The sequence below is a fragment of the Bombina bombina genome, chromosome 6, assembly GCF_027579735.1.
Source record: "Bombina bombina isolate aBomBom1 chromosome 6, aBomBom1.pri, whole genome shotgun sequence".
In the NCBI taxonomy this organism is placed as follows: Eukaryota; Metazoa; Chordata; class Amphibia; order Anura; family Bombinatoridae; genus Bombina; species Bombina bombina.
The window spans coordinates 377,370,582-377,393,465 of NC_069504.1; the positions used below are offsets into that span (position 1 = coordinate 377,370,582).

The 22,884-nt window shown below is 41.4% G+C and overlaps 1 protein-coding gene across 1 annotated transcript in view; it reads right to left on the reverse strand.

The window, feature by feature from the left end:
* CFAP43 (cilia and flagella associated protein 43) overlaps positions 1–22,884 on the reverse strand; it is a 491,704-nt gene that overhangs the window by 370,025 nt on the left and 98,795 nt on the right. Inside the window, exons 4-6 of the mRNA XM_053717078.1 lie at positions 20,073–20,240; positions 13,635–13,785; positions 6,647–6,803 (exon numbers count right to left, since the gene is read on the reverse strand). Of these exons, the coding sequence (XP_053573053.1) occupies positions 6,647–6,803; positions 13,635–13,785; positions 20,073–20,240 (476 nt within the window). The remainder of the gene's footprint in view (positions 1–6,646; positions 6,804–13,634; positions 13,786–20,072; positions 20,241–22,884) is intronic.

Here is a 22,884-nt window from a genome sequence, read left to right on the forward strand (position 1 = left end):
AGCATTATAAGGCAGGGATTGTCCACGACTTAATTTCTTACTGTTGGGAAAACTATACCCAAGCTCCAGAGGACACTGAATGAATAACGGGAGGAAAACAAACAAAAAAAGAGACGGACCCTATTTTAAGGGCACCACAGCCTGCAAAACTTTTCTCCCGAAAGCTGCTTCAGCCGAAGCAAAGACATCAAACTTGTAAAATTTAGAAAAAGTGTGTAAGGAGGACCAGGTAGCTGCCTTACAAATCTGATCCATTAAGGCTTCGTTCTTAAAAGCCCAAGAGGAAGCCACTGCTCTAGTGGAATGAGCCGTTATCCTCTCAGGAGGCTGTTGTCCCGCTGTCTCATAAGCTAAGTGGATGACACTCCTCAACCAGAAAGATAGAGAAGTCGTAGAAGCCTTCTGCCCCTTACGCTTCCCTGTATAGATGACAAACAAAGAGGAAGATTGTCTGAATTCCTTAGTAGCCTGAAGATAGAAATTCAAGGAACGAACCACATCTAGATTGTGAAACAAACATTCCTTCTCTGAAGGAGGATTAGGACACAAGGAGGGAACAACAATTCCTTGATTAATGTTACGATTCGACACCACCTTAGGGAGGAACCCTAGTTTAGTTTGTAAAACCGCCTTATCCGCATGGAAAAATAGATAAGGGGGTCACATTGCAAAGCAGAAATCTCAGAAACTCTGCGCGCAGAGGCAATAGCCAACAAAAAAGAACCTTCCAAGATAACAATTTAATGTCAACAGTATGCATATGCACAAACAGAGCCTGCTGCAAAACACTAAGAACAAGAATGAGGCTCCAGGGCGGAGCCGCAGATCTAAACACAGGTCTGATCCTAGCCAGAGCCTTAACAAAGGACTGCACATCTAGGCAGCTTGGCCAATCTTTTGTGCAGTAACACCGGGGAACAAGCAGATAAACCCTTCTCCAGTCCATCCTAGAGAAAAGCTAAAATTCTGTCAACCTTAACCTTATGCCAGGAAAAACCACGCTCTTCACATCAGTACAAATAAGTCCTCCACACTTTATGGTAGATACGATGAGTAACTGGCTTACGAGCTTGAACCAGAGTGTCGATAACACTCTCAGAAAACCCTCTCTTGGCTAAGACTAAGCATTCAATCTCCACGCAGTCAGCCTCAGAGAATATAGATTTTGATGAACGAAGGGACCCTGTATCAGCAGATCTCTGCGACAAGGTAACCTCCACTGAAGAGATGAGGACATCCCCTCCAGATCCGCAAACCATGTCCTTCGCGGGCCATGATGGAGCAACCAGAATCACTGATGCTCGCTCCTGCTTGATGCTGGCCACCACACGAGGGAGAAGCGGTAACGGAGGAAAAAGATATATGAGCCTGAACCTCCATGGTACTGATAGGGCATCAACCCGTACCTGGGTAGCTTGGTAATGAGGCGGGATGCCATGAGATCTATCTCTGGCGTCCCCCAATCGCTGCTTATCTCTGCGAACACCTCGGTTGGAGAGACCATTCCCCTAGGTGAAAGGATTGCCTGCTGAAGAAATCCGCTTCCCAGTTGTCCACACCCGGAATGCGGATAGCCAACAGCGTACATCTGTGAGTCTCCGCCCACTCTAGTATCTGAGATACTTCTCTCATCGCCAAGGAACTTCTCGTTCCCCCCAGATGGTGGATGTAGGCAACCAAGGTTATATTGTCTGATTGGAATCTGATAAACTGGGATGAACCCAGAAGGGGCCAAGCCTTCAAGGCATTGAAGATTGCCCGGAGTTCCAAACTATTGATCGGAAGGGAGGACTCCTGAGTCCACAGACCTTGTGCCTTCTTGGCACCCCAAACGGCTCCCCAGCCAGAAATGCTTGCGTCCATAGTCACAATCTCCCAGGACGGTCTCAAAAAGCACATGCCTTGGGACAGATGATCTGGAGCCACCAGGAGAGCGAGTCTCTCGACAGGCTGTCCAGCACAGTCTGTTGAGACAGATCTGAATGATTGCTGTTCCATTGTCTCAGCATGCATAGTTGTAAGGGACTGAGATGGAATCTGGCAAAAGGAAAGATGTCCATGCAGGACACCATAAATCCAATTATCTCCATACACTGAGCCACTGAAGGTCTCAAGACATGCAGAAGTTGGCTTTCAACGTCTCTGATCTGTGAGGAATATTCTCATAAGTATGGAGTATATTATAGTTCCCAGGAAATTCATCCTTGTACTTGGAGTAAGAGAACTATTTTCCAAGTTTATCTTCTATCCATGTGATCGAAGAAGACTGAGAAGAGAAGGGACTCCGAATGTTCCTCCGTTAGACGAAAAGATGGTGCCTGTACCAAGATATCGTCCAGGTAAGGTGCTACTGCAATACATCGTGTTCTGGCAATGGCTAGAAGACCCCCCAGAACCTTTGTAAATATCCTTGGAGCAGTAGCTAGGACAAACAGAAGAGCTATGAGCTGGAAGTGCTGGTCCAGAAAAGAAAACCTCAGGAACTGAAAATGTTCCCTGTGAATCAGAACGTGAAGGTATGCATCCTTCAGGTCTTTTGTGGTCATAAATTGTCCTTCCTGAACCAGAGGAACGATTGACCGTATTGTCTCCATCTCGAAAGAGGGAACGCCCAGAAACTTGTTTATGCACTTTAGGTCCAGAATAGGACGAAAAGTTCCTTCTTTTTTTGGATCCACAAAAAGGTTTGAATAAAACCCCAAACCTCTTTCCACTGTAGGTATCGGAACAATTACTCCTAGAGAGGAGAGATCCCGTACGCAACCTAAGATGGCAGCCCTCTTTTCTGGTCTTGTCGAAAGACTGGAGAGTAGGAATTTGCCCCATGGTGGATTAGACTTGAATCATATCCTGTATCCTTAAGAAACAACCTCCAGGACCCAAGGATCCTGTACATCCTGGAACCAAGCGCCTGAAAAAAGAGACAGTCAGTCCCCTACTCGATCCAATGCCGGATTGGGGGCTGCCCCTTCATGCCGATTTGTTCTCGACGGGCTTCTTAGTCTGTTTGGACTTATTCCAGGAGTGAGCAGGCTTTCAAGTACTCTTGGGCTGCTCGGACTTGGAAGAGGACTGCTGTCGTTGCGACTTGTCAGCATGAAAGGAACGAAAATTAGACAGTTGCCGTCCCTTAGGCGTATTCTTCTTATCTTGCGGTAGGAGGGCACCTTTCTCTCCGGTAACCAAATAAAATCTTCCCATTGAAGGGAAGAGAAAGGAGTCTGGATTTAAAAGTCATATCCACAGACCAAGACTTCAACCAGTGGGCTAGAACCGCAAAGCCAGCAGCTTTTGCATTAATACGAATAATCTGCATATTTACGTCAAGATAAAGGAGTTAGCAATTCTCAGTGCCTTAATTCTCTCCTGAATATCCTCAAGGGGAGTCTCCACCTCAATGAGCTCCGACAGAGTGTCGCACCAGTAGGTAACTGCTCCAGCAACTGCGGCTACAGCTGCCGCCGGTTGAAATAAAAACCCTGTATGTTGAAACATCTTCCTCAGAAAAGATTCCATTTTTTTATCTATAGGCTCTCTAAAAGAAGAACTATCCTCCAGAGGGATAGTAGTATGCTTAGCCAGCATGGAGATAGCACCATCCACCTTCGGGATGGAGCCCCACAAATCTAATTGAGAGTCAAGGACCGGGAATAGTTTTTAAAAGTAGACGAGGGGGGGAAAAGAAGTTTCTACTCTTTCCCATTTGTTACTAATAATGTTCACCATCTTAACTGGCACAGGAAAAGTCAGAGGGACCTTCCTGTCTTCATAAACCCTGTCTAATTTAGGGATCTTAGGCTCCTCAGGGAGTGTACCCTCTGGAACCTCTAGAGTAGACAGAACCTCCTTTAATACAAAACGCAGGTGCTCAATTTTAAATCTAAAGGAGGGTTCCTCTGCTGAAGGAGGTTTAGTAACTGAAGCTACAGAGGTTAACTCATCCTCGGATAGCTGGGATATAGTAGCTAAATCCGAAAAATATTTAGATGACTCTAGGTCAGGAGAACTATGTTTAACCTTTCTCTTGTGTTTGTTAGAGTGAGGTAAGGCACTCAGGGCCGCAGACACCGCCGATTGTAACTGCTCAGTAAAGTCTGCTGGAAAAAAGCCCCCTCCAGATGGAGCATTAGTTAAGCCACGGGGAACTGCATGTGGAGCGGGTAATGTAGAAAGGGTAGTAATTTCTCGGGACCCAGATTCCTGAGAAGTAGACGGCTCAGAAGGGCTAATAGCGCTATGAGTATTAGCAGGCTTGTCTCCCTTCTTAGACTTTAAAACAGTGTGTAGGCAAATGGAACAAAATTGAGCAGGCGGGAAAACCACAGCCTCCTCACAATATACACAGGAATTATTCATCAGTACAGAAGGAGCGGAACCTTCTAATGCAGTATCAGAGTCCTCCATAGCTTTCTATACCCACAGAAGGACAATCAAAAAGAAATGCTTTTATTTTAAAAAACGGCACCTTAATACTGCGAATGGCTGGGGCACTCAGCACCTCCTAGGGCCAGACAGCTAACAGTGAAAACGCTCTCCTCAGGAGTGATGTCTGCAGCAGGATTTTAGGAAATCAAAGAGACTGCACCCGGTCACGTGGTACATAAGACAGGACTTCCCCTGCTATGAAAAAGGGCGCCAAGCTATTATGAGCCGTACAACACTTCAAAAACAAAAGTGAAACCTGTTTGTTCCAAGCCAAAAACACACAGCCTATAAGCCTAAAAAAACTCTCACATTAAGCAAATATAAATCCCCAAACTGTTCAAATAATCTCCCTGAAGGAGATATTAACCCTTGATCCTATTGAGGTATAAAGGAGCCAGACTGTGACCCTGTATAGCGTTTTAAATTGTATATATAAAAAAACAGTCTTACCCTCCAGGATCCATGCTGTGGAACAGGCACAGCCTCTCAAATGTGACAGTCTGACATGGACTTGAGTGTGTAGCAGCAAGCAGTGAAACTCGTCAACACTGATTGCTCAGGAGCTGTTAGCAACAGTCTGGATGGGTTCGCAGAAAATTTTTCCCTGCATCTCCGGACTTTCATCAATACTCTCACTGAGAGGTTGACATGATTACTTAAATCTCCAGTCCTTTCTTGAAGGGAACATACCCATACAGGACTATCCAAATCTTCTGACACTTCTCTTCCACCTCTAATAGTGAAGAAAGGCAAAGAATGACTGGGGGATAGGGGAAGTGGGAGGGATATTTAAGCCTTTGGCTAAGGTGTCTTTGCCTCCTCCTGGTGGCAGGTGTTGTATTTCCCAACAGTAAGAAATTAAGTTGTGGACTCTCCCTGCCTTATGGAAGGAAATGTGTAACACACTATTGGTCTCTGCATAAATGAACTTTGAAAATGTACAGGTTACAACTGCTCTTCTATGTGGGGCTATAGAAAATATTTGTGATTTTGTGTTGGATTTCAGACTAGAACTGCTCTATGTGTTTGAGATTACGAAGTTATACAATGTCTCTGTGTCTATGTTATATCATTTCACTGGGGGATTACATGCTGTGTGGTTGTGCTATTGGCATGCTCAGAGTTTTGGAAAGTTTTTGGTAAGGAGACAACTCAAGAACAGCTAAATTCAATAAGAACTGAGAGGTGAGTGCTCTCGTGTTTTGCCATAATACACACCTGTCAAGCCAAACACAACTTTTCTTGCTTTTTTAAAAAGTAATTCAACAAATCAACACAACCCATAATTTAGACATATGGACACTTGCTGCACACCAAAAGAAAACTGAGGGCTATGAGTGAAAATCAAGTTTGTAAATTTGAGTAATAAACATATGGAAGTTTGTATATTTACACAGAATCCACATGAAAGCGTGTAATTTGTCTTTAATTCATTTTTCTTTTTATGAAAAACAATTTTTTATGTATGAAAGAAGTGAAATGCTCTTTTGCAGGGTGATAAAACACAGATACTTGTTCTTTATATGCTGCTGCATTGACTCTGTTTGCCTAACTGAACTTCTACAGCAGGCATATAGTAAAATCTTTAAAGCATGATTAAGTGTGGATTTGTTTTGCCAATACACTTAATAATTTTGGAAAAGCAATTTCTAGACAATATGGCTGCCCATCAGAGTGTCTAGGGAAGTTTCCTGCCGTTACTCTGTATAGAAAGTGCCTAGATTCCCCATGTTTTGTACGCACATTGGTATTCACGCTAGATTATGAATACACCTGTAAGTGTTGCATAGGTTTGAGTTCGAATTGGAGACACTAGTTGGAAGATCGTAAAATAAGCTTCTTTATCAAACAAATATTACAGCGGGGCTGGTCTAATTTTGTCCCCCCCCCCAAATAAAATGTTATGTAAGTTATGTGACAGAAAGTTACTTACAACTAAAGGTTTTTTGTCAGTTTAAGATTATTTCATATCTTACTGGTCCTAATGCACCTATATTACAAGCATCATGTATATACAAGGTTTGACATTTCCACTAGTCCAAGGCTAATTTTTTACAATGTTTTATATTCAGTCTACTAATGTTATTTTCCTTTTTTGACACTGAATTTTTAACACAGACTAATTATTTCTGATAGAAAGACCTGTTTACATTAGTATGTACAGCATATGAGCTCTAGACAACTTAGTGCTAATGAACGTATATATTTTTTTTTTTTTTACCATTGCCAGATAGGTCTTTTTGTTTTAGTACAGTAACTTGGTGAGTCTCGGCATTGACGGAGAGTATATGTCCTCCATAACAGCCTACATATAAATCAGCTGTGGAGCTCCAGCAATGTACGTTAGGCTGAACAAAGGGTTTTCTTTCTTCTTTTGGCTTAAAAACAAATGAGAAAAATATATTGTTATGTTTATTTATGTTTAAATCTTTTTATTAGCATATTTTTTAAACATGTTGTAACATAACACCATTAATAAGGAGACGTTTTAACACTCACTGATCAAAAATCCTTTACAGTATACAATCTACAATATAAGAATATTAACTAATCTATTACAGACCATCCTTCTTGTAGCCTTCGCCCCAACACAGTCAACTGCTAGTTATGCTAGGCTACAATATCATAAGACATTTACACACATTAATAGTTGTCTGCACAAACCCGAAACTAACATTTAGAATAACAGTAACAAATCAACAGAGAAAAAGAGAGAAAAAAAAAAAAGGATTAGATTAGGTCAGTTGAAGTCATTACTTCTGTGTCTATTTTATGACTTTGTGTCATTCACATCTGTTTAAGAAAGATTAGTAGGTACTTAGTTGTGTAGATGGAAACGTCAATTTACTTAAATCTGTTAATCTTACTAGCTAAGGTCTGGGAGCATTAGCATTTGGTCCCCTCAAGGTCCAATAGAACCAAATTTGGTCGACTCTCTCCCTGTTATCCAGAATCCAGGCCGCTGATTCATACATAGAATAAGTAGAACCAATCTTGTTAAGTATCTCCTGCCAGGAGAGATTGCCAGTTTTCCAATATTTGGCAATACCTATCCTTGTGATAGTGCACAAAATTTATATGAATATATTAATTGGATTATTGAAGCGGGGGAAACGTTCATGGAGCAGAGCTTGGGCCTGAGTGAGTCGGATATTTTCCTCCAAAACATTACTAAGTAAAAGAGATAGGGCATCCCAAATAGGTCTAATGTTGTCACATTCCCACCATAGGTGACTATATGTGCCTAGGTTTTCACATCCTCTGTAACATAATCTATTTCCCGTAGGGATCATATGTGCTGTCTGAAGTGGGGTTAAATACCATCAAAAGGTAGTCTTAATCGCGTTTTCCCTTAAGTCTGCACTTAAAAGACCCTTTTCTGTGAGACCTAATAAGTCAATCCATTTCTGCTCTTCTATCTCCCGTCCTAAATCCATCTCCCATTTCAACATCAGTGAGGTTTAAGAATGAGTGTATGACTTCTGGATGGCTACATACAACTTTGAGATAGTATGTTTTGTTCTATGGGGGGACTTGCACAATGCTTCTAAACTAGTCATAGATCAAGACACAGTGCGATCTTGGAACTGCTTAAAGGAGGATAGTATTTGTAGGTACAAGAATCAGTTAAGCGAAAATGGGGCGATTCTCTCTTGTAGCTGTGTGAATGAAATAAATTTCCCATTAATTACTAGGTCTGCTACCCTGTAGAGCCCTTTATTACTCCATTTATTGATTAGAATATGGTGTTCTCGAGTTAGTAGATATCTAATTGGCATTACCCAAGAATATTGCGGTTTTAGCTAACTTAGTCCAGGAATTTATAGTTGATTCCAGAGAGGGTGGATCCATCCGCCTTCTAGCAGAACCGTGTAAGTGTGAGCCTCCCATTTCTGTCTCAAGAGTGGGCCAGATAGTATCTAGACCGGGTTTATCCAGGAGTATTGTTTGAGCTAATCTAGCTGCATGGTAATAATCAACCAGGTTAGGTGCTCCCACTCCTCCTATCGTTTTATGTCTTGTGAATATGGCTGATGCTATTCAAGGTAACTTTTTCCCTCTGATATATTTTAATAGGTCTGATTGAAGCGTAATAATTTCTGGGATTGGGATTTTGATTGGGAGTGCTCTGAATAGATATAGTATACGCGGCAAAATGTTCATTTTAACTTCATAGAGAAGTTAAGTTCTATAAGCTTTTGTGTTTGGTGTGGTAATATAATTGGGAGGACCTCAATTTTTTCCAAATTAATCTTGTAACCTGAGACAGTAGAAAAGTTATCTAAAAGTTGGTATAAGTTTGGGCGTGAAATATGCGGCTTGGTAATAGTTAATAAGATGTCATCCGCAAATAAAGTAAATTTATATTCAGTGGAGCTAATTTTAAAACCTGATATGTCCGGAGAACCTCTTATCCTAGCAGCTAAGGGCTCAATACACAGAGCAAATAGAAGAGGCGAGAGAGGGCATCCCTGCCTAGTCCCATTTAATATGGGAAAAGTCTTAGGTTTATGACCCGATGCCGAAATTTGTGCGGAAGAGTTGGAATAAATTGCTTCGATAGCTGTGATGAAAGGACCCTCAAACCCCAAATGACGAAGCACCAGCAGCAAGAATTTCCAATCAATCCTATCAAACGCCTTCTCCGCATCCAAAGATAGGAGCAGAGAAGGCGTTTTGGTTTCATACAAATAATGAATGGAGTCAGCTATATGTCTAATATTGTCTGGGGCTTCCCTATCTTTTATGAAACCGACTTGGTCAGGATGAACCAAAGTAGGCAATATCGACTTAAGTCGATTAGCTAAAATCTTAGTGAAGATTTTGAGGTCTTGATTGATGAGCGAAATAGGGCGATAATTGGAACAAATTTTGGGATCTCTACCAGGTTTGGGTATAACTACAATCTTAGCTGCTAGTAACTCCATGGGAATAGAGTGTCTCTCCAAGATATGGTTACAGAAATTTGTTAAATGGGGGATCAATATTGACTTAAATAATTTATAATATTCCCCAGGAAACCCGTCTGGGCCTGGAGCTTTGCCTTTTTTAAGATCCTTTATTGCCATAGAGACCTCCATAGGGGAGATCTGTGCATTTAGCGAGTCCCTGTCTTTCTCTGATAATCTCTTCAGATTAGCTTCTTTAAGAAACTCTAACAAAGAAAATTCTATCTGGGGGGAATGTGCAACCTTCTTGCCATTGTATAATCTTCCATAGAAGTCAGCGAAAGTGTTCACAATCTCCTGAGGATAAGAGACCGGGACCCCCCTCTCATTTATTATAGTTGGGATAACAGATGCTTTGCATCTCTCACGGATCTTGTGGGCTAGAAATTTATCAGGTTTGTTGGCAAATATATAATATTGCGTCTTTAATCTCAGAAGTGCTTTGGTGGCCATAGAGTTTAGAATGTTATTCAGTTTGTCCCTTGATTTGTTCAAGTCTCTCAAAATGTGCTGGTTTTGGGTGCGTTTGTGTTGGATTTCTAGAGCCCTGACCTCTTTTTGGATGTTATGTTTATTTAAAAGGATATGGTATTCAACATTTTCTATCATATATGATATATATATATATATATATATATATATATATAGTTTATTAAAAGCTATTTAAAGTTTAACTGAAACTAGCAGGACTATACAGCTCACTGACTGACAGGGACAACTTCTGCAAAAAAAGTGTTATTCGGCACAGGAACAAAAACCTGTAATACATTTTTAGACAAAAGAATACATTTTTGGAGTATCGTGTCCTTTAAAAAAAAAAAAAAAAAGACAAAAAAACACAACATTCCAAAGATCAAAGTACAAAATGTTGAGGTCCAGATATTGCTAAACACTGCCTACATGGCCCTATACATCATCAACTAGTAGACATATAAACCCCTCTGCCCTTACAAGTAAATAATAAATAGGAAGCTTCTCTGCTGATGATCCCCTTAACGAGGTCTTAGGGCCCCCTGACTTATGTATCCCCCCAGCTGCTCCCCTATGATAACCCCAGAGGGTTTAAGTCAATATACTTGCCATGTGCTACCTCACAGTCATTATATTGGTTCACAGTAGCAATACGTACACGCTTTGAGTCAACAACCGCTAGGGTCCAAGAGGGACCAATTTTACTGTTTCCCCCAAAGCTTCCCCTATACTGTACAGTTTCTATACCTGTTGGTCCAAGAGAAGCCATTGTTTATTATTTGGGGTATTTATATTTGATTCTTAGTTAAAAATGTTTAAGGGGATACTTACTCTCACATATAAGAAAAACTGAGGTTTATCGATGCTCAATATTGCCATATATGCAGCATTATAGTACGATAACATTATTCCAATATATTTCTCAACACCAACTTATTTATGTGTAACAACAATCTTGTTAATTGCTATTTCCCGCTGTACTTTGGCTTTACTTACGACAATCCTGTATTGTTTTTGATTTTCAACCTCAATAAAAAATTATTTAAAAAAAAAAAAGTACAAAATGCGATGTCAATACCTCTAAAATGTGATATAAAAAGTGTCAAATCATGGATCAATTTTGGTAACACACTAACATTTTAATAAAACAATGAATTATGTCTTTCTAAAAGCGGAGTTACTTGCCACTGTACTACACGTGATTGTGATGACAATGACATATACTTGACAAGTGAATTTGGATAGGGGTAAAAACAATCATACATTGTCAGAATGGTATAAGTCAAACATCTTTGAAATCAGAATTTTGTGTCAATTAAAATGTATTTAATTTTTTTAAGATTAGGTATTTTATCCAAATTCCTATTCTTAGCAAGGTGAAGCAAAGTGTTTAATTATACTCAATTAGTAATTATTATTTAATAATATAATTAAAAAATACTTTGGAACAGCCAATAGAATGCCAGCTCAATGCTATTGGCTGATTGCATCAGCCAATAGGATTTTTTCTACCTTAATTCCGATTGGCTGATAGAATTCTATCAGCCAATCGGAATCTAAGGGACGCCATCTTGGATGACGTCACTTAAAGAGATATTCATTACGAAGAAGCCGTCGTTTGAAGAGGATGCTCCGTGTCAGATGTCTTGAAGATGGTCCCGCTCCGTGCTGTAAGGATGAAGATAGAAGATGCCGTCTGGATGAAGACTTCTGCCCGTCTGGAGGACCACTTCTGCCCGTCTGGAGGACCACTTCTGTCGGCTTCGTTGAGGACATCTTGCCGCTTGGATGAAGACTTCTTCCGGTAAGTGAATCTTCGGGGGTTAGTGTTAGGACTTTTTTAAAGGGTGTATTGGGCGGGTTTATTTTTTAGGTTAGGGCTTTGGGCCTGCAAAAGAGCTAAATGCCCTTTAAGGGCAATGCCCATCCAAATGCCCTTTTCAGGGCAATGGGGAGCTTAGTTTTTTTCAGTTAGTATTTTATTTTGGGGGTTGTTTGTGTGGGTGGTGGGTTTTACTGTTGGGGGGTTGTTTGTATTTTTTTTTTTACAGGTAAAAGAGCTGATTACTTTGGGGCAATGCCCCGCAAAAGGCCCTTTTAAGGGCTATTGATAGTTTAGTTTAGGCTAGGTTAGGGGTTTTTTATTTTCGGGGGGCTTTTTTTTATTTTGATAGGGCTATTTGATTAGGTGTAATTAGTTTAAAGATCTGTAATTTGTTTTTTATTTTCTGTAATTTAGTGTTTGTTTTTTTGTAATTTAGTTAATTTAATTTAATTTAATTTAAATGTAGGGAATTTATTTAATTATAGTGTAGTGTTAGGTGTTATTGTAACTTAGGTTAGGTTTTATTTTACAGGTAAATTTGTATTTATTTTAGCTAGGTAGTTATTAAATAGTTAATAACTATTTAATAACTATTCTACCTAGTTAAAATAAATACAAACTTGCCTGTAAAATAAAAATAAACCCTAAGCTAGCTACAATGTAACTATTAGTTATATTGTAGCTAGCTTAGGGTTTATTTTACAGGTAAGTATTTAGTTTTAAATAGGAATAATTTAGTTAATTATAGTAATTTTATTTAGATTTATTTAAATTATATTTAAGTTAGGAGGTGTTAGGGTTAGACTTAGATTTAGGGGTTAATACATTTAATATAGTGGCGGCGAAGTTGGGGACGGCAGATTAGGGGTTAATAAGTATAATGTAGGTGGCAGCGATGTTAGGGGCAGCAGAATAGGGGTTAATAATATTTAACTAGTGTTTGTGAGGCAGGAGTGCGGCGGTTTAGGGGTTAATATGTTTATTCTAGTGGCGGCGATGTCCGGAGCGGCAGATAAGGGGTTAAAAATTTTATTATAGTGTTTGCGATGCGGGAGGGCCTCGGTTTTGGGGTTAATATTTAGTTTATGGGTGTTAGTGTACTTTTTAGCACTTTAGTTATGAGTTTTATGCTACGGCGTTGTACCATAAAACTCTTAACTACTGACTTTAGAATGCATTACGAATCTTGGAGGTAGATGGTGTATCGCTCACTTTCTGGCCTCCCAGGACAGACTCGTAATACCGGCGCTATGGAAGTCCCATAGAAAAAAGGGTTTACAAAGTTTATGTAAGTCGGTTTGCGGTAAGGCCAAAAAAGTGTGCGGGCCCCTAAACCTGCAAGACTCGTAATAGCAGCGGTAGTGAAAAAGCAGCGTTAGGACCTGTTAACGCTGCTTTTTCAGCTTACCGCAAAACTGGTAATCTAGCCGTAAGATTTTATAAGGTCTACTGAAAAAAACTAGGTATGATTTATATGGGTACCTCATCTTAAAAAGCAAATAGCAAAAGAGGTATGAAATGTTATATTATTGAGTTAAGGTCTACTTTCTATGATCTTTCAAGTAGATCAGAGTTTTTAAAGCTTGCCATTTAGTGTTAATTGTTAGTTGTATAAAATGTAATTACACTGTTTATATATTTGTTTACTTGTAGTAAATAAAGCAAATAAACTGCAGCACAATGATTTAACAATCTTTACATTAAAATGATATAAACTACTGCTGTTCCACGATCAGTAGTGATATAACATACTAAAGTGAAACTTTTTTTTTTACTTATTATACAAGTAAGAAAACGTGTTGCTATCATTGTGTATGTATTTTAAAAGAAGCAGAGAGTAATCAAAAAAATAAATTAATTACAATTATTAATCAGAGCAAGCTGGGATACTGCAATTAAGGAACTGTTGCATTACAATCATAATGTATGTAGTTAAAATAAATGAAAAGATAATATTGACTCACTGTGAATGTTTCCGCTGCATTACCCACTAAGCCAGCAATAGCGGATTTTGGCATCACAGGTCCATAGTAGGAGAGCTGAGTATTTATTGGAACATTAAAATGTCCCACTGCGGCACCCACTGCTCCATCCTCATAAGGAAGTGTCACTTGCCTATGGATGCAAATAAAACATTTTAAAAGAAAGTAAACTAGTGTGGTTGGGTTTCTGTACTTTATATATATATATATATATATATATATATATATATATACACACAAATGAAGTGATTGTAACTAGTACCAGGTTCAGTTACTTTATTGCTTGCTCTGAAATGAAGTTTATATGTGTTTCATCCTGTTTTCCAATCTCTTCCTCATTCCTAGCATTTCTTTTTTATTGTGATAATTTATTGTGAGACCTATTCACACATACAATCTGTTTGTGTTTTTCTTTGCTGTTTTTTTTTTTTTTTAAATAGTGGCAATGAATATGAAAATAATTGGGGGGGGGGGGTATTTTCAAGGGAAGCCATTTGCTAGTTTACCTAAAGCAGTTTTTCTATCTATGTGTACACATCAGACACTCCTTACACAAAATAAGTTTAAGCATTCAGTAAATTATGTTTTCATTTATCCCAACTATAAGTTAATTTTAAATAATTCAAGCCATCTGGTATAGCGATATTGTAGCCTTTTTTTTAGCTCGATAACAGGGGTTACTTGGAACCGTACCTAGAGTACATGGCCATGTGCCACTGGAAATTGTTAGAAACTATATTATCATTATGTGTTTAATTGCCATAAATGTTTATGTTGCCTTTAATGGTTCTAATTGCTCTGTAGTCTATAGGTGTTAGGAGGTTGGCTATCACTGCCATAGACTATCCTTCATGAAGATATTAAATAATGTAAGAAAACACAAACATCACAAGATCCCACCACATATTTACTTTGTTTAGGAAAACAAAATGTAGGCTTACCTGATAAATCTATTTCTTTCCGGGCATGGAGAGTCCACGACTTCATTCCAATTATTAGTGGGATATTAAACTCCTGACCAGAAGGAGGAGGAAAAGAGCACCCCAGCAAAGCTGTTAAGTGTAACTTCCCTTACTCATAATCCCCAGTCATTCAACCAAAGGAAAATGGAAAACGAAGAAACACAAGGGTACAGAGGTGCCTGAGGTTCAAAAAAACTGCCAAATTATAATTAAAAGGAGGGCGGGGTCGTGGACTCTCCATGCCCGGAAAGAAAGTAATTTATCAGGTAAGCATAAATATTGTTTTCTTTCCTATGGCATGGAGAATACACAACTTCATTCCAATTACTAGTGGGAACCAATACCCAAGCTAGTGGACACCGAATGAAAAGGGAGGGAGAACAAGGCAGGAGGACCTAAACCGAAGGCACCACCGCTTGACAAACTTTTCTCCCAAAAGAGACCTCAGTCGAGGCAAAAGTTTCAAATTTGTAGAATTTGGAAAAAGTATGCAATGAAGACCATGTTGCCGCCTTGCAAATCTGTTCCACAGAAGCTTCATTTTTGAAAGCCCAAGATGAGGAGACAGCCCTAGTGGAATGAGCCGTAATTATCTCAGGAGGCTGCTGTCCAGCAGTGTCATAAGCAAAACTAATTATACTTCTTAACCAGAGGGAAAGGGAAGAAGAAGTGGCCTTCTGACCCTTACGTTTTGCAGAGAAAACCAAAAACAGGACAGAAGATTGACGAAAATCTTTAGTAGCTTGTAGGTAAAATATTAGAGCATGCACAACATCCAAGTTAAACAAAAGACGCTCCTTATGAGAAGAAGATTAGGACAAAAAGAAGGAACAACAATTTCCTGATTAATATGTTTCGATCCGACACCACTCTTGGGAGAAACCCCAATTTAGTATGAAGGACCACCTTATCTACATGAAAAATAAGGTACGAGGAATCACACTGCAGAGCTGAAACAGAAACTCTATATAAACAACATGCATCAGCTCAAACGGAGCCTGCTTCAAAACTTTAAGAACTAGGTTAAGGCTCCAAAAAGGAACAACAGGTTTAAATACAGGCCTGATTCTGACCAGGGCCTGAACAAAAGCTTGAACATCTGGTAAATCTGCCAGACGTTTGTGCAAAAGAATAGACATTGCAGAAATCTGATCCTTTAGAGTACTGACTGACAAACCTTTCCCCAGGCCATCCTGAAGAAAAGATAGAATTCGGGGAATCCTCATCGGCTCCAGGAGAAACCCTTAGATTCACACCAAAAAAAGTATTTACGCCATACCTTATGGTAAATCCTGCGAGTAATAGGTTTACAAGCCTGAAGCATAGTATCAATGACCACCTCAGATAAACCAAGGTCTAGACAGGACTAGGCATTCAAACTCCAAGCAGTCAGCTGCAGAGAATCTAGATTTGGATGTTGGAATGGACCCTGAAGTAGAAGGTCCTTCCTTAGAGGTAACTGCCAAGGCGGAAGAGATGACATCTTCACCAGATCCACAAACCAAATCCTGCAAAGCCAGACAGGAGCTATTAGAATCACAGACACTCTCTCCTGTTTGATATGATCAATTACTCGTGGAAGGAGGGAAAACGGAGGAAACAGGTATGCTAAAACGAAATGTCAAGGAACCGCAAGTGCTTCTATCAGAGCGGCCTGAGGATCTCTTGATCTTGATCCATACTTTGGAAGCTTGGCGTTTTGACGAGACGCCATTAGATCCAACTCTGTGAACCCCCCACCTGAGGGTTAACTTCCAGATGGAGGGCCCACTCCCCAGGATGAAAAGTCTGTCTGCGCAGAAAATCCGCATCCCAATTGTCCATTCCTGGAATGTGGATGGCGGATAGAAGAGAATCGTGAGAGAATCGTGAGCTTCCCCCCACTGCAGAATGCGAGTCACCTCATAATTAAACAGAGACAAAAATAGCGCCCATCTGGCCTGTCGGGCCGACAAACGTTTTGCTTCAGATAGATAAGTTAAATTCTTGTGGTCAGTAAGAATGAGCACTGGCACGCTAGTACCCTCGAGAAGATGCCTTCATTCCTTGAGTGCCAAAATTATGGCCAGTAATTCCCTGTCGCCAATTTCATAATTGCACTCCGCTGGAGACAATTTCTTAGAGAAGAAACCACATGGATGCAAGGAACCGTCAGGCGTAGGACGTTGAGACAAGAGGGCACCTACTCCAGTCTCAGACGCATCAACCTCAAGAACGAAGGGCAGGACAGGGTTAGGATGAGCCAGAACTGGAGCGGCAGCAAAGGCAGTCTTAAGACTATCAAAGGCCTTAATGGCAGTAGGTGACCAATGGAGTGGATCATTCTCTTTACGGGTCATGTCTGTGATAGGTTTGACCAAGGAAGAAAAGTTTTTAATAAACTTTCTATAGTAATTGGCGAACCCCAAAAAACATTGAATAGACCGAAGACCAACTGGGTGAGGCCACTGCAGAACTGCAGATAACTTGTCAGGATCCATGGAGAACCCTGCAACGGAGATAACATAACCTAGGAAGGTTACTTGAGTCTGATGGAACTCACATTTCTCGAGTTTACAAAACAGGCCGTTCTGACGTAGTCTCTGAAGAACCCGTGTAACATGAGAACGATGAGCCTCAAGTGTGGGTGAGTGTATGAGGATGTCGTCTAAGTATACCACAACACACTGTTGCAACATATCTCGTAGGACATCATTAATAAATTCCTGGAAAACAGCAGGAGCATTACATAGGCCAAAGGGCATTACAAGATACTCATAATGCCAGCTCCTAGTGTTAAACGCTATTTTCCATTCGTGGCCCTCCTTGATCCTAATGAGATTGTACGCTCCACTCAAATCAAGTTTAGTGAAGACCGTAGCTCCCTTGAGACAGTCAAAGAGTTTGTAATGAGCGGAATAGGGTAAGCATTCTTAATGGTACGATTAAGACCCCTATAATCGATGCATGGTCTTAACTCGCCACCTTTTTTCTTCACAAAGAAGAAGCCAGCCCCTGCAGGAGAGCAGGATTTGCGGATGATCCCTGCAACAGAGCATCGGCAACATACTCCTCTATAGCACAATTCTCTGCAACAGACAGAGGGTAAACCAGGCCCCGATGAGGAATGGCTCTGGGTTGCAGGTCTATGGCACAATCGTAAGACCGGTAAGGAGGCAACGTACCGACATGCACCTTGTCAAAAACGTCTAGGAACTCTCGGTACTCCTCTGGCAATTGAGATACCGAAGAAGTGCACAAGACTTTAACTGGTTTCCGAAGACAAGTGGATATACATTGCAGGGACCACGACAAAATTTCGGACCAGCGCCAGTCGAGACTGGGATTGTACTTTTGGAGCCAGGGATAACCCAGAACAACCAGAAAATGTGGAGAGTTTATCACCTGGAACTGGAGGGTTTCAAAATGGAGAGCCCCAACAGCCATGGTCAACGGAGCAGTTTCGTGAGTAACGAGTGCGGGCTAAAGGGGCCTGCCATCAATGACCTCAATAGCAAGCGGAACGGACCGAGGCAAAACAGGAATGGAGTGTTTTGATACAAAAGCAACAAGAGCCTGGGTGACTATGGAGGAGTCCACCCAGGAAAGGACAACCGTGACCAAAAGTTTCTCCTTAAGCGGTTCCGGGGACGAGGATAAAACAACCAAGGTCTGCCCCCTACAGGACCTTAGGTGTGAGCGTTTCCGGCCGTGTAGGACAAGACTTCAAAAGGTGGCCCTGTAACCCACAATAGAGGCAGAGCCCCTCCCTCCTCCTAAAGGCCCTCTCCGTCGCGGAGAGACGCGTGAATCCCAACTGCATCGGCTCAGCAGTACCTGGTGACTCGGGACCAGGAGGCATAGTAGGAGAGGGAGGCATGGGTGGGAACGAACACGTAGGAGACAACGGAACAGGAGGCTTCCACATGCGCTCCTTGAAAGAGGGCCTCTCTCTGAGTCTGATGTCAATTAGGATCAAAAAAGACACCAATGCCTCAAGATCCTCTGGTAAATCTCTGGTAGCAACTTCGTCTTTAATCGCATCAGAGAGCCCATGAAAGAAGGCGGCAACAAGGGCTTCATTGTTCCAACCAACCTCTGCGGCAAGCGTACAGATCTCAATAGCATACTGAGCAACAGATCTTGTACCTTGCTGAAGGGACATGAGTCGTTTAGCAGCAGAGGAGGAGCAAGCCAGAACATCAATTACCCTTCGAAAGGAGACCACAAGTTCAGGGTAATTTGAAATCACAGGTTTATGAGTCTCCCACAAGGGATTAGCCCAGGCAAGAGCTGTGTCAGAGAGTAACGAGATGAGAAATCCAACCTTAGCTCTGTCAGAGGGAAACGCCTGAGGTAACATCTCAAAATAAATGCCCACCTGGTTCAAAAACACTCTGCACTGAATAGGATCGCCTCCATATCGCTGAGGTAGAGGTGCAGAACCAGACATACTCCTGGTAGGACTAGGTGCAGAAGCGGAAACAGGAGCAGCCATAACTTGTGGGACACTTTGGTCCAAATGTGCAGTGCGAGTCAGTAGGGTTTGCAGGGCTAGTGCAAATTGATCCAAGCGGTGATCCTGTTTATCCATCCTGGAAATGATGGCAAGTAAAGGTGGATTATTAGCACCATCAGGATTCATGGCCTTTGCGTAATGTCAGGGTGCCAGGAATCAGACTGAGACGAGAAGTGCAAAAATAATCACACCTTTATTAATAGCAAAAAATAATAAAAAGTCCACAAGTCAAATAACAAGCCAGGAGTCAAAACCAGAGCTGGTAGGCAGACGAGCCGAGTCAGGAGCCAAAGCGAATAGTCAGACGAGCCGGAATCAGGAACAAGGAAAACAGCAGAGTCAGGAACAAGGCAGGGATCAGGAACCAGGAAGGACGTCAGGCAGCCAGGTAATACACAGGAACTCTCACAATTTGAGGGATGACCTCAAAAGTGCTGTCCTTTAGTACCTAGAAGGCAAAAGCACTTACCTGTGGATCCAGTTGCAGGGCAGATAACAGCTACTTAGGTGTGACCGGTACTCCACTCCCTGTCAGGGACCTGTAGTAAAAGAAAGAACAGAGTAACCAACCCTGGCTTTCTGCAAAGTGGTAGCAAAGAAGTAAAGCAAACAGTATAAACAGTATAAATTTGCCGCCTTCTATCTGCTAAAAGCCACTACCACTCTTGCTAAAGAGATTGACGTGGACACAGCTAGAACCCAATCCTTGCTTGCAGGGAAAAGTATCCATTAAAAAGGATTAAATATATTCAGACACCGACTTCGCACATCCTCCATTGACAAAGGCAAAGAGAATGACTGGGGATAATAGGTAAGGGAAGTTACACTTAACAGCTTTGCTGGGGTACTCTTTGCCTCCTCCTGCTGGCCAGGAGTTGAATATCCCACTAGTAATTGGAATGAAGTTGTGGACTCTCCATGCCATAGGAAAGAAATAATGCTTTGCTCTATGTCACTTACACGGCCTTTAAATGGTGTACTTTATCACATATTTCAATGTTCCACACAGTAAGAGATGTTTCACCAGACGAACACAGCTGGTGCCAATTTGTAGGATTAAATGTCAAACTGGTAAAGACAGCACTCGATTCTGAACTGCTGCAAAGAGGAATGCATTCCTGCCAGTTCCTGCAAATATGAAGGGGAAGGTTATTTAGATATGCACATTTGTTTACATGAATACTTGCAAGTTTACATGAGTCGGTCAGTTTTCCAGATTATTTGCTTTCACAAAAAGAAAAAAAAAAGAAAGGAAAAAAAAAAGAGAAAGAAAACAATGATTGCACAGTTATTGTCCATTAAGTGGACATCATGTCAGTCATGGTTAGGTACAAAATATAAAAGTTAAAATTAGGTAAAATGCAAGATGGCAGCGTGTGTAAGAAAACAGAATATAGGGTTATAATGACATGTGTTTAAAACATAAAGTAAAACTTAGGATATAGGATTTCTAGTGAAAACATGAATATCAGTCTGTTCCATAGGCAAATAAGAGGCTCATTACTGCTCTACATTACAGAGCAGGGTTAGTCTGTGAGGCCTGTTCTACTGCTTTTTTAGCCAACCCTCTACTACTTCTCCTCTCATTACTTCCTCACCTCACATATTTTCAATACGCATAATGACAAGTATGAGGTTACACAGAATACTGTCATAGAAACATACGGCTAGATTTAGAGTTTTGTCGGTAAAGACCTGCGTAGCTAACGCAGCTTTTTTTCCCAACGCACCCTTAAGACAACGCTGGTATTTAGAGTTGTCTGAGGGGCTGCGTTAGGCTCCAAAAAGGGTGCATTGAGCCGAATGTACCGCCACTTCAACCCTCAATACCAGCGTTGCTTACGGTAGCGGTAAGCTGGCAAAACGTGCTTGTGCACGATTCCCCCATAGGAAACAATGGGGCAGTTTGGGATGGAAAAAAACCTAACACCTGCAAAAAAGCAGTTTTAAGCTCCGAACGCAGCCCCATTGTTTCCTATGGGGAAACATTTTCTAAGTCTGCACCTAACACCCTAACATGAACCCCGAGTCTAAACACTCCTAACCTTACACTTATTAACCACTAATCTGCCGCCCCTGCTATCGCTGACACCTGCATTATATTATTAACCCCTAATCTGCTGCTCCGGACACCGCCGCAACCTACATTATCCCTATGAACCCCTAATCTGCTGCCCCCAACACTGCCGACCCCTATATTATATTTATTAACCCCTAATCTGCCCCCCCCCCAACGTCGCCGCTACCTTACCTACACTTATTAACCCCTAATCTGCCGGCAGAAGAGGACATCGGAATTAAGGTAGGAAAAATCTGATTGGCTGATTAAATCAGCCAATCAGATTGAGCTGACATTCTATTGGCTGATCGGAACAGCCAACAGAATGCAAGCTCAATCTGATTGGCTGATTGGATCAGCCAATCGGATTGAACTTGAATCTTATTGGCTGATTCAATCAGCCAATCAGATTTTTCCTACCTTAATTCAGATTGGCTGATAGAATCCTATCAGCCAATCGGAACTCGAGGGACGCCATCTTGGATAACGTCATTTAAAGGAACCGTCTTTCGTTGTCTAGTCTTCGGTGAAGAAAGATGTTCCGCGCCGGAGGTCTTGAAGATGGAGCCGCTCCTCGTCGGATGGATGAAGATAGAAGATGCCGCTTGGATGAAGATGTCTGCCGGTCCGGATGTCCTCTTCTGCCCAGATAGGATGAAGACTTCTGCCGGTCTGGATGTCCTCTTCTGCCCCATCGGATGAAGACTTCGGCCCGGCTGGGTGAACACGACTCAAAGTAGGGAGATCTTCAGGGGGGTAGTGTTAAGTTTATTTAAGGGGGGTTTGGGTTAGAGTAGGGGTATGTGGGTGGTGGGTTTTAATGTTGAGGGGGGGTTGTAATTTTTTTTACAGGCAAAAGAGCTAATTACTTTAGGGCATGCCCCGCAAAAAGCCCTTTTAAGGACTGGTAAAAGAGCTGGTTACTTTTTAATTTAGAATAGGGTACTTATAATTATTTGTTATATTGTAGCTATATTACGGTTTATTTTACAGGTAAGTATTTAGTTTTAAATAGGAATACTTTAGTTAATAAGATTTAATTTATTTTGTTAGATTAAAATTATATTTAACTTAGGGGGTGTTAGGGTTAGGGTTAGACTTAGCTTTAGGGGTTAATACATTTATTAGAGTAGCGGTGAGGTCCGGTCCCCACCAGATCCTCAAACCACATCCTTCGCGGCCACGATGGAGCAATTAGGATCGCCGAAGCTTGCTCCTGCTTGATGCGGGCCACTACCCGAGGTAGAAGAGGTAACGGAGGAAAAATGTAAACTAGTTTGAACCTCCAAGGCATTGCTAATGCATCTATCAGCTCTGCCTGTGGATCCCTGGACCACAACCCGTATCTGGGTAGCTTGGAGATCTATCTCCGGCGTCCCCCATCTGTTGCAAATCTCCGCAAACACCTCGGGATGGAGAGACCATTTCCCCGGATGAAAGGATTGTCTGCTTAGGAAATCCGCTTCCCAGTTTTCCACACCCAGAATGTGGATCGCTGACAGCGAGCATTTGTGGGCTTCCGCCCATTCCAGAATCCGAGATACTTACCTCATTGCTAAGGGAGCTCCTCGTTCCCCCTGATGGTTGATGTAAGCCATCAAGGTAATGTTGTCCGATTGGAATCTGATAAACTGGGAAAAACCCAGAAGAGGCCAAGCCTTCAGAGCATTGAAGATCGCTCGAAGTTCCAAAATGTTGATCGGGGGAAGAAAT